The sequence below is a fragment of the Sander lucioperca genome, chromosome 18, assembly GCF_008315115.2.
Source record: "Sander lucioperca isolate FBNREF2018 chromosome 18, SLUC_FBN_1.2, whole genome shotgun sequence".
Classification (NCBI taxonomy): domain Eukaryota; kingdom Metazoa; phylum Chordata; class Actinopteri; order Perciformes; family Percidae; genus Sander; species Sander lucioperca.
Genome location: NC_050190.1, coordinates 29,609,316 through 29,625,009, shown reverse-complemented (window position 1 = coordinate 29,625,009; position 15,694 = coordinate 29,609,316). Strand labels below are relative to the sequence as shown.

Here is a 15,694-nt window from a genome sequence, read left to right as displayed (position 1 = left end):
ATAGAAAAGCAAAACAATGTCAGTATTGTATTGCAGCACAGCAGTAAGATTAACTATGTAGAAAGATTATTTTTTTCTTTCTTATTGCAGTATCAACAGCGCCTGAGGATGATGATGCTGGTCTGGCAGGTGGTCAGATGTTTGTCTAGCAAGTCGGTCTAAAGCAACATGCTTTAATACCGGTTGGCAAGATGAATATTCATGATCCCCAGAGGACGATCCCAAATGACTTTGTTGACCGCCTGACGTCAGAATCAGAATCAGGTTTATTAAGTCAGGTTTTCACACACAAGGAATTTGACTTGGTGGTTTGGTGCATAACAATAAACATAGTAAGAAAACATAAAAAAAAATAAGTACTGCAAAAATCAAGAATATAGAATGGAAAAATGTATGATAAAATGTGAAAAAAAAATACTGTAGAAAATGAACAATATATCTGTTTTTTAAAGTGGCCATATTATGCTCATTTTCAGGTTCCTAATTGTAATTTGAGATTGTATCAGAATAGGTTTACATGGTTTAATTTTCAAAAAACACCATATTTTTGTTGTACTGCTCATTGCTGCAGCTCCTCTTTTCATCCTGTGTCAGGTCTCTGTTTTAGCTACAGAGTGAGACCTCTCAACTTCTGTAACGTCTTTATTGGCAGTCACATGTGCCCAGTAGCTAGGTAAGCTCACAATTGCTAGCTAGCATTTTCTTCAACTTCAGCCTGTACGAGGCAGGATTAGCCGGGAGACTTCTTCTAAACGAGGGCGCACTTCCAACTTTGCGTGGAATACCTGCAGAACAGGGACATGTAAGTAGTTCTATACAATTTATTTTGTAGATTAGGGTGAATTTGTGTGTGTTGTAGCAGTGTTTTGCCATTGAGAACGAGCTAGCATGCTAACGCTTGCATGCTAACGGTTAGCCCCCTAGCACCCTCGTTTCAGCTAGGGACGTAGAAAGCCGTGCAGATTTTGAACAGCTCAGCCGGGTGACTGAAGGCAGGACACATTCAGAAACCGTATCTCACTCAAAACAGCATGGATGTTTTTCTTTCAAAGTTTGTATGCGTGTGGAAGCACCAGAGACACAAAATAACACCCCAAATCCCAGAAAAAGTGATTTTTTTCATAATATTGGCACTTTAAAATGAAAGACCTGAACAATTTTGTGCAGTTTTTTTTGCCCTGCCCTAATGTAACACATTGTGAGAGATGTAGATACTTTAATATACCTCTAGTGTCTACGTGGTGGTATGGGAGTCAGTGTCAGTGGGGGTCTTGGGCTTTGTTGATGAGGCCAGCTGCAGATGAAGAAGCTGAGGTTTTTATCATACGGGAGTGTTCAAAATGTCGGTGTCCGGGCGTCTGGTTAGCTCACCTGGTACAGCGGGCGCCCATATATAGGTTTACTCCTCGAGGCTGTGGGTTTGACTCCAACCTGCGGCCCTTTGCTGCATGTCATTCCCCTTCTCTCTACCCTTTCAAGTTTAAGCTGTCCTATCCAAATAAGGGCCTAAAATGCCCCCAAAAAAATAATCTTTATAAAAATGTCTGTGTCCAGGGTGGGAGGGACCGCACACAATCTTTCCTGCCCGCCTAAGAGGGACGGTCGATTGCAGCCATGCACCTTCTCAGCAGAGCGAATGATACACTGCAGTCTGCCCTTGTCCTTGGCAGTGGCAGCAGCATACCAGATGGGGGTGGAGGATAAGGTGACCAGATTTCTGAGACAAAATCCGGGGACATTTTCAGCTCAGAAGCGTAAATAACTCCAAATAAGGTAATGTTTTTATCTTTGTAAAACTTAAAACAGGGACACTGCCCCAGGGGCGTCACTAGACCTAGAGCTGCACTGGGGCACAATCCCCTCTAGGTGGGTCCATGGGCATGCGACCTTGTAAGAACATTTTGTCTATTTTAACGTTTAAATGCATCAATCATACACTGGCTAAGCAATTAACAAAAATGTCTGTGCTGACATAAATAGTTTACATGAGAATACATTATAATTTTGGCCCTTTGGCTGAGTCTCTATCTGTCAGGAAGAGCAGGAGTGCGGTTGTGAAGAAGTTGGTAATTTCATGGCGCAGATTAACACTTTTGCATACACTATATCCGTGTCATATTATCATTAGGGGCTAAGCCCCCCAAAAGGTCTGATCCTAGAATCGCCCCTGCTGCTACTTCATACTTGTACTCCACTACACCTGAGAGGGAAATGTTGTAATGTTTACTGCACTACATTTATCTGAAAGCTTTTGCTTTAGCCTATTGTTTCACGCTGGGCTTGTTTCTGCAACAGCTCATTGAGTATCGGATACAATTAAAACTATTGAGGAAATATTTTCCTTTGACATTGGTCCAGTATTAAACGAGATCGCTGCAGTTAGCAACGGCGAAACAAGCTACAATGTAAGTTAAAAGGACGTCAATTGTCCAGCTTGTATTTACGTTCATAAAAGTGCATGATTTGCCGCTGACAGGCTCAAATCATATTCTAAGTTTCTGACAACATTATGGAAAGGATTTCTAAGGTCGATCTTTCTGTTAAGGAGTAAGATCCTTTTTTTAAACAAAAACAAAAAAGTCAGTGAAATTGCGTTCGCTAAACCAACCAGACTCCATGTAAATAAACAGTAATTTTAGCATCGTAAAATGGGCATTCTAGAACATATCTGAGCTCTGAGGCTTGCTCTGGCTGTCTTGAGCCTGTGCGTGTAGGGTGCACCACGATTTCATTACAATTTCAGGTCTGTCAGTCACAGGGAAAACCAGGGACATTTCCGGGGACAGCACCAGCTGTCCAGGAACGTCTGGTCACCCTAGTGGAGGAGCAACACCAGATAATATGTTCAAGAGTCATTGTAAATCATACAATGTCACATAATTATACTCAGTAACAGCCACACAGCTTACTACAATCAATGTGCCATGTTGATAAGTGGCTCATGCTAATACTTGGTGGCTACACTGTAGGGTAACATTATAAGGTTAAAACAATGTTTAACACAGTTATTTTTAGTATGATTGTTTTGACCACGGTTAACAGCGTTGGGCTAACCCATAATTAAATTTGCCACGTTACATCAGCTGTATGGGTAGTTGACAGGTCTAATGCTAAGTTAGCCAGCTAGCGCACTCCGATCTGGGTGTCTCAATCCCCGGCGCTTAAAGTATTCAGTCGGGATGAGAGCGGACAACAGCCCCGGGGACACAGTTAGCCCCCAGCAAATGACTATAGCAACCCAAACCAAGCCAACACAAACCCCAGCGCTGGGTGCAAACATCGCTTACGGCAATTACAACATGTTTGCTGATCCGTCGGGGAGGTCCTGGAAAAGACCATATCAGACCCCAGGTGCTGGCGCCTGCGTCTGGCCGAAATAGAGCCGCAACAGCGGCCAACCGAAGATCTCCGGTCCGCCCTGGAGCCGATCTCACCAAACCAGCTTGTGCAACCACTCTGACCCTGAGCTTCTTCCTCATATTGTATCTTTATTGTTAAAGTTTCACAGAGATAAGACAATCATAAATGTTATGACTCCTTTATCATTGACCTTCACTTAACATCTGCATGAGATACAACTTTCACATTTGAACAATTCTGTCTTGAGATAAGAAAAGCCAGAAAAGGATCTTAATACTCAACATGTCTGGACCTTGTACCAGAACCCTTTCTGGGTGTTTTAGGAGTATGTATGAAAGGCAAAGGTGTTTATACCAGTTTAAAACAGCCACACTCAAGGGCAGGGTGAAAAACCTGCATGGCATCAAAGACGGGGACAGCGTGGGATGTGGGAAAGGTGCTGGGGGAGGAGGTTTCAGGTGCTGTTTGACCATCTGACAAGCACTTGTCGTAGCATACTGACAGTTGTGGTATAGAAACTGCTATTATGAGATTCAACTGTATTGCACGTTGTACATAAGTAGACAAAAAGCTTAGTCATGTTAACAGTGCAAAAATATAAATGGTAATATTTCCAGTGCTCACTAGTGAAGATGTATGACTAATTATTATATTTATTATTATATAATATTATATAATTATTATATTAATTAAATATTATATATATTATATTATTACTCCAGGATCCATAAAAGCAAAGGGTAACTTAGTAATTGTGATTATCAAGTATAAATCTTGGCTTTCAGCTGCAATCTCAGTCTTTCAGCCATCACCCAAGGCTTAAAAACTGAGACCAATCCGCCTGCTGATCTCACACACATTTTAACCTCACATGGGGCGGGGGCTGTGACTCAGGTGGGAGAGCGGTCGTCTATCAATCGGAATATCGGTGGTTTGTGTGTCCTTGGACAAGACACTGAACCCCGATTTGCTCCCGATGCTGCGCCATCGCTTTGTGAGTGTTTATCTGATGAGACCATGAATGTGTGTGTGAATGGTGAATGGTACCTGTACTACGTAAAAGCGCCTTGAGTAGTCATTAAGATGCTATATAAATGCTGTACATTTACATTACTCGTGGACAAGACCCTGAGATAACTTCTTTACTAGCAGCGTACCTCACTCCCAACTAGGATTGGGCATCAAGGACCCGTTCCAACTTAGAATCGTTTCAAAAACGACGATGTTAATTGGAATCGTTTGGAAAATTTGGTTTGGAATCCGATCATCGGTTCCAAATTTAACACAAAAAAACTAACTAATTTTGGTTTCCGTAGCGGCCGGCGTACTTTCAGGGCTTGTTGTGTTGCAGCCATGGAGCACAGTAAGCAGCACTCTAAAGTGTGGCTTTATTTTGCATTGAAAAATCCCGGTACAACTTTAAATCACCATTGAATCACAATACAATGTTCCTTTTATCTTTGAAATAAGCATGTGACCCGTTTCTACTCCACCCCTCAAAGAATCGGAATCAATAAGAACCGGAATCGAAAGGAAGAATCGGAATTGGAATCAGAATTGTTCAAATCAAAACGATGACCAACCATACTCCCAACATAACAACTTGTTAGCACAAATAAGCACATTTGTACAAATAAGCACAAAGTCAATATGTTGTTTAAAAAGTCGCTTTGAGGAACAACAAAGAAGAAAGGTTAAAATGTGGTATCATGATGAACAAACAAAGCATATTCATCACCTTTCACCACGTAATGTTCAGCCAATCATTACTGAATTAATTGTCTTATATTACACCATATGCCGCTCACTCAGGTGTGCCAGAATATGTTAACAGGCAGGGAGAGATGACATTTTCAACCACATACAGTAGCCTATCGGTAGCTGATAGTGTGTTCTTGAAGGTCTTTTTTGAATTACCCTCCTACACACCTTCATTTATATATTAACTACTTTATCAGAAGTCACACATAAGAGGCAAAGATTGGTAAGTAATCAATAACTTCATTCCGAAACATTGTTAACTAAACATGGACTACTTCCTGGTAAATTACCACTATACCTTTAGGGGAAAAGGAAAAGGGGTGAAACATGGGAAATCAAATTAAAAATAAGACAATTTACTTTGATCTTTTCAGAACTGTTAGTTAAAGGTGCTCTAAGCGATGCTGGGGGACGGCACTTCTTGTTGACGTTCAAAGTATTTTCGAACAAAACGGAGGCTAGCTCGCCCCTCCCTTCTGTTCTGCGCACTAACCCCCACCCCCCCCGAAATACTTCTTGTCGGTTATTGGCTGGAACGCTGCAAGACTGTTTATGTTTGGTAGTGCAGGTTGGCGCAGTTTATTTTTGTTGCCGTTTGTGGAGCCTGGGCTGTCTACAGGGACCGCGTTTTTTTTTACAGTGTGTTCAGGAGACAGGCAGCTAGAGGATAGTCAGGAGATATTTGCTGTATGTGACAAAAAAATGTTGTAGCCTAAAAAAAACACGTGACATCGCTTAGAGCACTTTTAACTGTAAAATAAGGAAAGCATCATTAACTGATTGTTTAGGCCATTTAGAGGCAGCAGAGGCTGTAAAAACAACACTGATATGCTGTCACCTTATAACCTTATAAAGTTGACATGGTGAACATGTGAGCAAACAGTTGACTGTTCACACATCCAGCAGAAAATGTACTTCTATGCAGGAGATAATATCTCCTACGAGATAAACTTTACTAGGCTTAACTAGGCTGTTTTGCCATGTCGAGTGAAGTGCTTAATGCATTATACAATAAGAAGTAAAAGTTCAGCCAAATGCAGCATGAACAAAAGGTTTTACCTTCTCAGATGACTACAAGGTCCACTGTAAAACTTAATGGAGTGTAGATTCGTACGTAGGAGGAGATAAACTTTAAGATATTGTCACGATTCTCTAGGGCTGAACCCAGAAGCAGACCAGGACAAGGTGAGTTGAGAAAAGGTGAGTATTTATTTACAGACTTAAATGTGGTTGCAGGAGAATCCAGGTGACGAAGCAGGCAGTGGAGGTGAGTAGGTGGAAGAGAATGAGCTGATCCAATCTTGATACGGCAGAGGTGGAGTGAATCTTCCGGGAGAGTAACTGCTGACAGAAGAGACGGAGGTAAGTGAATGGCACGAACAAATAACAGAGCAGCAAAACTGACTTTAAGCAAACTGAGGCTGAGACGCTGGCACAACATACTGTTAGTGGCTAACGATCCGGCAGGGAATGGATGTCAGGTCAGCGCTTAAGTAGTGGAGAGGTGGTGATCAGGACCAGGTGTGCAGGTAGCAGATGAGATGCAGGTGTGGGTAGTAGCGAGGTCTCCCGCCTTGCAATGTTGCCAGGCAACCGGACAGGGTGCGTTCAGGAAAACAGGAAAACAGGCTCCAGGGCAGAATACAGGCAACTCAAGCAGAAAACAGACTCAAACAGCGGGATTCATGACAGATATTATCTCCTCTCTAGGAGATACACATCTGTTCTATCTATTTTCACCAGCTAGTAGATTTACAGCAAAGATTTCACAGAGATTTATTAGGGCAGTGATGTCATGTCATGTCTGCAGGGGCAGTTCTAGGGGGGGCAAGGGCAGCCACTGCCCCCTTAATACTAAGCCTTGACCCCCCTCTGGCCCCTCTAAATTTGGCAAATATTTGCATACATTTAACCCACCTTTATCCTCAAAGAGGAGATATTATTCATGTGCATTGGTAAATAAAATGCAGGTTAACACTGAATGAGTATTCTTGTGTTTATTGTTTTATGTGTGTTACGTCCCTATCGTGTCTAGGCACGTAACAAGTTAGTCTTTTTTAGAACCAAACCTATGGAGGGTTGGTGGTATGTAACACTTGTGCTTAATATATTTGGTACCCCTGAAAATCGTGTGTGGCCCCAGCCTGGCCCCTCCATTTGAAATGTTCTAGAACCGCTGTGCTTTAAAACAGCTTATCAACTGATTTAGGGACAAAGCTAATGAGTTCCTCTGCGTGTCCTGTAGAAATGGTGCAGGGAAATAGTGCTCAGGATGTTGTGTCAAGCTATCTGTTCAACCTATATTTCACTCAAAACCACAAATATCAACTTGGTGCTTGAAAAAAAGTTAGTTGAACATAAAATCAGTAGGCTTCATACTCTGGGGACCATGAATAGGGAAATCTAGCCCAAAGGAAATGTGGGGCTTAATGTTTGGACAGCTATGTATCACTTGAGTAGCCTGCACCTGAGCTACGGCTTGGCAAGGTACTTTCTGGCTCAAGTAGTGGTGGTAATGGTGGAAAGCAGTCGACCAGGGATCTTAAACTCAAATTATTTTGGGGCTACAAGACAGGTTGCTCTCTTACTGGGGGCTGCTTGAAATTACAGAGTTCAATTTTTTTCAACAATACATTTGAGCTATATAAACTTGAGAGAAACTCACCTTTCTCTCTCCTCTCTGTTGTGCCTACAATTCCCCTCTGTTTGTTGAGACTGTAATCCTAGAAAACAGCAGCTCTCTCCTTCATTCATTTTCTCACACTGTTTATTTGAAAGCTAAAACAGTAGGCATAGCTCCTCCCTTTGTCTCTAGTGGCTTTAATGATGAAAACGTATGTCATGTGATATATTGGACCCAAGGCCTTTACGATAAAGACCATAGTGAGAATGAATGTTGATGTAGTATATGACCATTCTATAACTTTCTATAAACTTAAACTTAAACTTGCTTAAAGGTTTGTTATAAGGGAGTCCTATGAACTTTACTCTACATTTACTGAGAACATCTGGAAATTGTTAACATGAGCGGAGGTCCCCCCAAGACAGAAGAGACCTTTTTTGGAGTTGTGCCAGATAACAGGCATCGATTGGTCAGTTACCCATCCAATGGTATACTTACAAAATTACGTCCTATGATGATACAATGCATAGGATATATATGTTGCTCACACAAAGAAAAGTCAGAACGACTTTTTGGAAGAATTCGCGTTGGTCGTTCTCCAAGCTCTCTGCAGGAGTTTGTAAAATTGATGCTGAATCTTTGTTTGTAATAAACCTTTTTATAATCAAGAAGAGTGTCGGCGGATTCCTCTTCATACAGCATCACAGCATTACTATTTAAGACACCACATTGACCCCAGGACTGGATTGGGGCTTCATCAAAGAGACTGCTGGTCCTCACAGAAAGAGAAAAACTCACAAAAAATCTTGTGACAAACATTTTATTTATACAAACAAGTTAAATTTACAGAACAGCTTATCAACAATTTGAATTAGCAGTGCAGAATGACCCAAAAAAAAGCCTGGAACATTAAAACTAGAGGTTCACAAACAGTTAAGATTGATTTGCTTTCCAATAACCTTTTAAAAGCCAACCAAGTTACTGATCAGACCAACTTCAGAGTATCTTATACCAGTTTTTTTGACAATGGAGCAGTGGTAGAGTTTCCTGGGGGCTCAGGTTTAGACTTGATGGATGTTGGGGCCTTTGCATTTGTTAAGTTCGGTTTGCGCCTTTTAATGTACTTGTCTTTGGGGAACACTTTGGGCAAAAGATTAGGAGCTGTCTGGGTCTTGTTAATGGAAGGTGGTGGAATGTTTTGGAGTATCTGATTATCCTTTACTGAGGGGGTGTTGGTGGGAGCTGGAGTCTGGTTTGGCTTCATGTGTTTTGTTGAGGATTTGAGTCGAGGCTTTTTGGACTTCTTTTTTGGCAGATGGGACAGTCTTGAGATTCCCACCACCTTTAGTTTAATTGGGGCTTCAGATATTCCTGCCATGTTCCGTGCCTGGCAGCGATATTCACCAGCGTCCTTGTATGATAACCCGTTCAGGCTGATTATCGACCAGCGAACTCCAACTCGAGGAGATTCCTGCATAACTGGAACATACAAAGTTGCAAAATCTCAGCATTCTATACCAGTTTGGCTTAGAGCAGGGGTTTCCAACGTTTTTTAAGCCAAGGACCGCTTAAAGCGTAACTCTCGCCAAAATGCAACCTAGGGTCTTTTTGTGAATGTACCCGAGTCAAACTTTCGTTTAAAAGCATATTTAGGACAGAAGCGACACTTTTAAGATTTACCGTATTCTCGTTTTTCGGTCAAATGGCCTTTTGAATGGGAGTGCTAGGGAAACTTTTATGCTAGCCTCAAAATAGCTATTTTTAAAACACTAAGAAGGCTCGACACAACATGAGACTTTGCTCCAAGTATCACCAGGGGCTCTACACGTGAACTCAGCATTGAGAACCTTGTTTATGTTCACAGAGTTTACTAAAAAGAAAGGTTTTGAGCAACTCACCGTAGCTCTTGTTCTTCTGGTCGCCGTCTATCGAGCCAGTCAAAAATAGTCAAGGGAGGAGAGTAAAGATGGAAAGCTCCTAAAGCTTAGTTCCATATAAATGCACAGATAATTTGTTGTTCTGTCGTTAGTGAAACACAATATTGACCTTGTAGTTGAAAAAGGAGCCTCATATAAGAATGACATTTCCTCCTATGGAGTCCGTTCATTCGCATTCTGAGATCACCTATTTTGGACTGGGAAAATGGCGGATAGCGTAAACAACAACTGCTAACGTGAGTTGCTCAAAACCTTTCTTTTTAGTAAACTCTGTGAACACAAACAATGTTGTCAATTCTTTCGTTAAGGTGCAGAGCCCCTGGTGATACTTAAAGCAAAGTTTCATGTTGTGTCGAGCCTTCTTAGAGTTTTAAAAATAGCTATTTTGAGGCTAGCATAAAAGTGCCCCTAGCACTCCCATTCAAAAGGCCATTTGACCAAAAAACGAGAATACGGTAAATCTTAAAAGTGGCGATTCCGTCCTAAATATGTTTTTAAACGAAAGTTTGACTCGGGTACATTCACAAAAAGACCCTAGGTTGCATTTTGGCGAGAGTTACGCTTTAACTGAGAGAGAGACGGAGCAGGGATCCCCTACTACATACTGTATAAAATGAAGTTGCATATTAAACTGGGCCTCCAATATTGTGTGTGGCGGCCTAAAGCCTTATACGTACCTTTATAGTGCATAAAATACTAAGCTATTAAGATAATTGCTGGTATGATTTTGTAAATCAACTTTTAATGTTAAACATACATGTGGCACAGTGAATCTTTAGTATGAACTGTATCTGTGGATGGCTACCTTAGTGACTACCTTACCTTTAGGCCAGTAAGCCTATCATCTATGTGTTTTTCACAAATAGGCTTATTTATATTTGTAGTACTGAAACGTTGCCTACTATTACATTTATTTTTTTGCAAGTTTTCTTGGGAACTTTTGACTTACTTATCCCCCTCCAACGCACCTGTCTCACATTGTAGATGTGCAAAGTATTTCTCTGTAATGATAAACTTAAAAAATTAACAATAATTTGGTGCCCACCACCCCCCCTCCCCTGCAATAACTCTGAGGACCCCCTAGGGACCCCGGACCCCCTGTTAAAGAACTCTGGCTTAGAGTTTTACACAGCCAATTTTAAAGACATGGTGAAAGCATCACAGTAGATAAAGTAAAAAATACACATGGATCTTAAAAGAGACAAGATAGCACCAACTTACAACTTTCCAAATTCCTGGGTAGCTGGTAAGAGTTCTCAAGGATGTCTTGTTGGCAACAATCTGCAAGGAGAACCAAATAACAACATGACTTGAGCGATTCTCGGATCTTAGCAATATCACTTTATCACCTGAGCCAAGCCGTTTGCGCTCCCAACTCGTCACATACAGCGGTTGGTCAGTGGCCCTCAGCGTCAAATACCGACACTGACACCCTTTAGTGTCTGTATGGGATGCATCGGGCAGAGCAACGAGGAGTCACTCTGCCCGCAGTGCTGTAAGATGGTGTAGTATGAAGTGCGACAATGGTAAGGAGTAGTATTTCAGACCAAAACTTAGCATACGGAGGTAGGTTGGAGAGATGGGTGGGTCAAACAACACAGGACTTTCACGCAGGAGATCTGGGTTTTTGTCACATAAACGTTCATATTTTAACCTCACCCTCAATCTTTTCCGAACCCTAACTAAGTGGTTTTACCTTGCACGTTGAAAAATTACGCCAATGGAATACCCAGAGTGTTAAAAAGTGGCGCCAAAGGGTCCTGATCAAGGACGTTGGAAAATTACGCCAAAGGGTCCAGACCTAGGACATTGAAAAATGACACCAAAGAGTTACCCAGAGTGTTAAAAAGTAGCGCCATGGCATCCTGACCAAGCGCCAGTATTTGACGAGTTGGGAATGAGAATGTGTCGCAAGCCTGAGCGGGTGTTACCAGTGTAGGCTGACGTTTTGATCCAGGTCAGGGTTGGTGTTGGGTAGCCGGTGGCGTCACAGCGGAGGATTACGTTGCTGCCCAGTGGAGAGATGACTCTGGTGGCTGCAGGCTGGACTGAAGGCCTCATACAGCGGGACAGCTCAGCCTGGGTCATCAGCAACCCTGACTGACCCAGAGACCTGCGGCATACCAGCAGCTGGTCCATGAGAACCACAGGACTCCCCAGGGACGTGGACAGGGACATCACCATGGAGATCTGGCAGTCACACAGCCAGGGGTTGTCATGGAGACCTGGATATTCAGGACAGTTTGACTCCTTTACATAATTGTCATGTTTAATATGTGTCATAAATCGGATGGAAAATCATTGTTGTAATGGCAGGTTTTCAATTGTACACAATAATTGATTGCTGATTCATAATTGAACAGTAGTGTTGTTCTTTGAAAGTACTTTCTACCAACAACAGGTAACAGTACACATTGGGCGTCTTTATTTCTTTGCTGATTTAAATAAAGTGTAGCTCATTTAGAAAGGATTAGAATATAATGTGTCTCTATCGCTCCCAAATGTGCTGTACCCAAAACTCTTCTTTGTTCTGGTCCTTCCTGTTGTCCTGGGAGAGGAAACCAAAGGTCCAGCAGCTCAGCAGGTAATATAGTGAGCCTGAGGAGAGGAGACAAGGAGAGGAGACAAGGAGACGAGACAGGGAGTGGAGACAGGGAGTGGAGAGGACAGGAGACAAGGAGCAGAGAGGAGATGAGACAGGGAGTAGAGAGGACAGGAGACAAGAAGATGAGAGTAGATAAGGATAGGAGAGGAGAAAGAGGAGACAGAGAGAGGAGAAGGACGAGGAGAGGAGACAAGGATAGGAGAGGAGAAAGAGGAGACAGAGAGAGGAGAAGGACAAGGAGAGGAGACAAGGATAGGAGAGGAGAAAGAGGAGACAGAGAGGAGAAGGACAAGGAGAGGAGACAAGGATAGGAGAGGAGAAAGAGGAGACAGAGAGAGGAGAAGGACGAGGAGAGGAGAGGAGACAAGGAGAAAAGTAGAGAAGTGAGATAAGCTGAAGATACTAGCTGTGTTCGAAACTGTTCCCTATCACGGAAATAGTGCACTATGTAGTGTGTTCAACATTTTGACGAATTCTCCGCGGTAACTTTCATTCACTATCTAGTCCACTATAAAATACCCACAATGCACAGCTAATTTGAGTGTTCATACGATGTATCCCCTATTTAAATCGTGTACACCACAATGCAACACTGTCATATTTTCCCAAAGGAGAAGAAGAAGCAGAAGCACCCGAGAAAACCAACAAGGAAAAAATGGAGCGGGCTTTTGTTTCTAAACAGTGGAAATGTTTCAGGGAAGAATTAGAAGTACCTTTGTTTTGGTTTGTTTTAGGGCTGTCAAACGATTACAATTTTTTAATCGTGATTAATCGCTGAATTTCTATAGTTAATCGCGATTAATCGCTAAAAAAGTTACTTTTTGAACTTTTATTTTTAAGATTTGTAATTATTTATTTACTGTAAACAAAAGAAAAATGTGTGAATCTGTCATTATTGCACAATTCCTCCAAGTACCTAACTAAAAAACTAAAAATCCCTATCCTTACTAGAGTCAACATAGTGTTTAGTAACTCTTAAATAATGTTGATTACTCACTGACGTCCAGTGATCACTGGTTAATGAGACAGCGTTTGCAGCACCTTGCAGCTGTTCCAGTTCGGCTGCTTTCTCCGTGTCTTACAGGCTGTGTATGGTGAAACTACTGTCTCCCTCGACGGCAACGAGACAGGTCAACTGTAGTACGTCTTTAAGTCCCGAGTCTTCTACGATGCTGACAGGTCTGCAGTTAGTTGCCACCTGTTTAGCCCGCTAGCGTTAGCATCACGTTAACTGAACTATATGCTTAGCTCCGTAGGTGGTAGCTCAAGCTTGACGTGCTTCGGTGATATTTTAATTTGGCTTTACACAATGTGCATATGGCTTTTGACTTGTCTACGAGCCGTCCGAGAGTTTTGGAAAATAAAAAGCTCCATTCAGAGTTATTGCTGCTGTGTTTCTCCATCATGTCTGCAGCCTGCAGCAGCAGGATGTGTTACGAGGAAGTGGCAGCTTGATGACAAGTAACGGTGCTGCAAAGGGTCAAAATAGTAGCCTGTTAGGCACGACGCAAAGCCGAGTGAAGGGTAAAATAAATTAATAAATGCTGGCATGCGATTAATGCGATTAAAAAAAAATTAATCGCATCGCGTCGGCCCTTAATCGCATCGCGATTAACGCGTTAACGCTGACAGCCCTAGTTTGTTTACATGATGCTGGGCGCGCCCGCCTCCGTCACACACACAACCGCCGCATCTACCGACGCAACGATATTTTCAGTGAGGGTCCGAAATCGTCGTTCCCTATATAGTTCAGTATTTAATAAACACTATATATGGAATAGTGAGTGAGTGAATAAGGGAACGGTTTCAAACAAGGCTACTGACAGCTCTGTAGCTTTCTAGGCTCCATGGTTCTGTGGTATCTGAACACACCTGTTGCTGGACAGGTCGAGGTAGGTGATGTTGGAAAGAAAGAGAGCAGCGTGGGCAGGAAGGCTGGACAGGCGGTTGTTATGGAGACCCAGAGTCTGGAGGCGGGGCATGTCCCTGAGCCCCTCCCAGGGGAAGGATGTCAGGAGGTTTCCATCCAGACGCAACTCTCGCAGGGCCTTCAGGTTGACGAAGCTGCTGGGGTGGATGGATGTGATGGAGTTGTAGGTCAGCCACAAAAAACGCAGCTCGGACAGGTTGTAGAAGGCTGCCCGGGGCACCCTGGAGATCAAGGTCTTCTCTAGACGCAGTTTGACTGTGTCAGCTGGGACATTGATGGGAACAGTTGAGATGCCAGGGTCACTGCACTGCACCAACCTGCGATGTTAAAAACAAAATTGTTAGGACTGAAGTTTGGACAGACAAACATCATCTTTTTGTGTATTATTTTTAACTTTTACAATGCATTATCAAATGCTGTAAAAAAGTAACCATTCCTCTGTTCCACGATCTGCAAGATCCAACTTTAACCCCTGCTTATAACCAAATTTGTCAAATGATGGCATCACCACCTATAACATTTGTTCGTTAGCACTGCTGTGTTGGTTTCATAGATCTTCAATAATACGATAATTATTCAAATACAACCCACTGTAATGAATTGTGTTCCGGCAGAAACAAATCACTTGCACACACAAATACAGAAAGATGGGAATGAAATCAGCCTCACTCAACCTGATCTCTGCTATTCCACTGTACCCGTACGTGCAGGCACATAAAGCTGGACAGGATTGGACCGCCAACAGAGGGGACTGCAGGATGTGAACGAGGACCAGCAGATACATCCTTCGTCAGACAAACTGCATACTCAGACAGGCACTTTGTTTCTCCATATTCCCAGTCCTCTCCAGTCTGAGGTTGTGTCCACAGTGCAGCGTGAAACTGAATCCCAGATTAGCTGGGATTACACTGCTTACAAGTGACATGTAATCCCATGCCTCCCAGTCTGAATAACGAATCACAACATCAGGGCAAGACCAAGCCCTCTTTTTGGCCTTGAGGACAAACAACGTTTTTAACATTATATGTACATAACATGACAGTCTAAGGCAGCGTTTTTCAAACTTTTTCAGACCAAAAACTCACAGACCACCTAACTGACAAAATATCCCCCCAAAAACAAAAGGCCTCCTACATGAACAGTGTATTACAAATTACAGCCAAATGAAATGAATTTTTTTACTTAGCTTACTAGTTTACTAATAGCTTACTCACTCATTGTCTCTGTTGTCGTCTTAATGAAGACGACTGGTGCTGCTTCTGCTGTGACATCAGGGAAACAATGTGTGTCTTAAACCATCGATCCATCTTGTCAGTTGACAGTAACTGTAAACTTTGTTCCTTCACTGATCATTTGTGATGTAAATTGGAGGCATAGTCGCAAAACCTTTTGGCTTCGTTGTTGAAGTCCGGCGACAGCAGCAAAACAGCCAACTCAAATAATAATGTTTAACTTTAGGCTTTGGAGTCGCTGGCAGG

At 42.4% G+C, this 15,694-nt stretch overlaps 1 protein-coding gene across 2 annotated transcripts; it reads right to left on the bottom strand.

The window, feature by feature from the left end:
• Positions 1-8,551: 8,551 nt before the first annotated feature.
• lrit3b (leucine-rich repeat, immunoglobulin-like and transmembrane domains 3b) lies at positions 8,552-15,183 on the bottom strand. Of its 2 annotated transcripts, none has more exons than XM_035994995.1 (6): positions 14,915-15,183; positions 14,159-14,533; positions 12,194-12,279; positions 11,613-11,906; positions 10,903-10,962; positions 8,552-9,223 (listed from the first exon to the last, which is right to left on the bottom strand). In XM_035994995.1, exons 1-6 carry the CDS (start codon positions 14,998-15,000, stop codon positions 8,751-8,753), a joined length of 1,374 nt encoding a protein of 457 aa, XP_035850888.1. In that variant the 5' UTR covers positions 15,001-15,183; the 3' UTR covers positions 8,552-8,750. The 2 variants fall into 2 exon arrangements, with proteins under 2 accessions (XP_035850888.1, XP_031177132.1); XM_031321272.2 differs by having other exon boundaries at positions 14,891-15,182.
• Between the last annotated feature and the right edge of the window lie 511 nt (positions 15,184-15,694).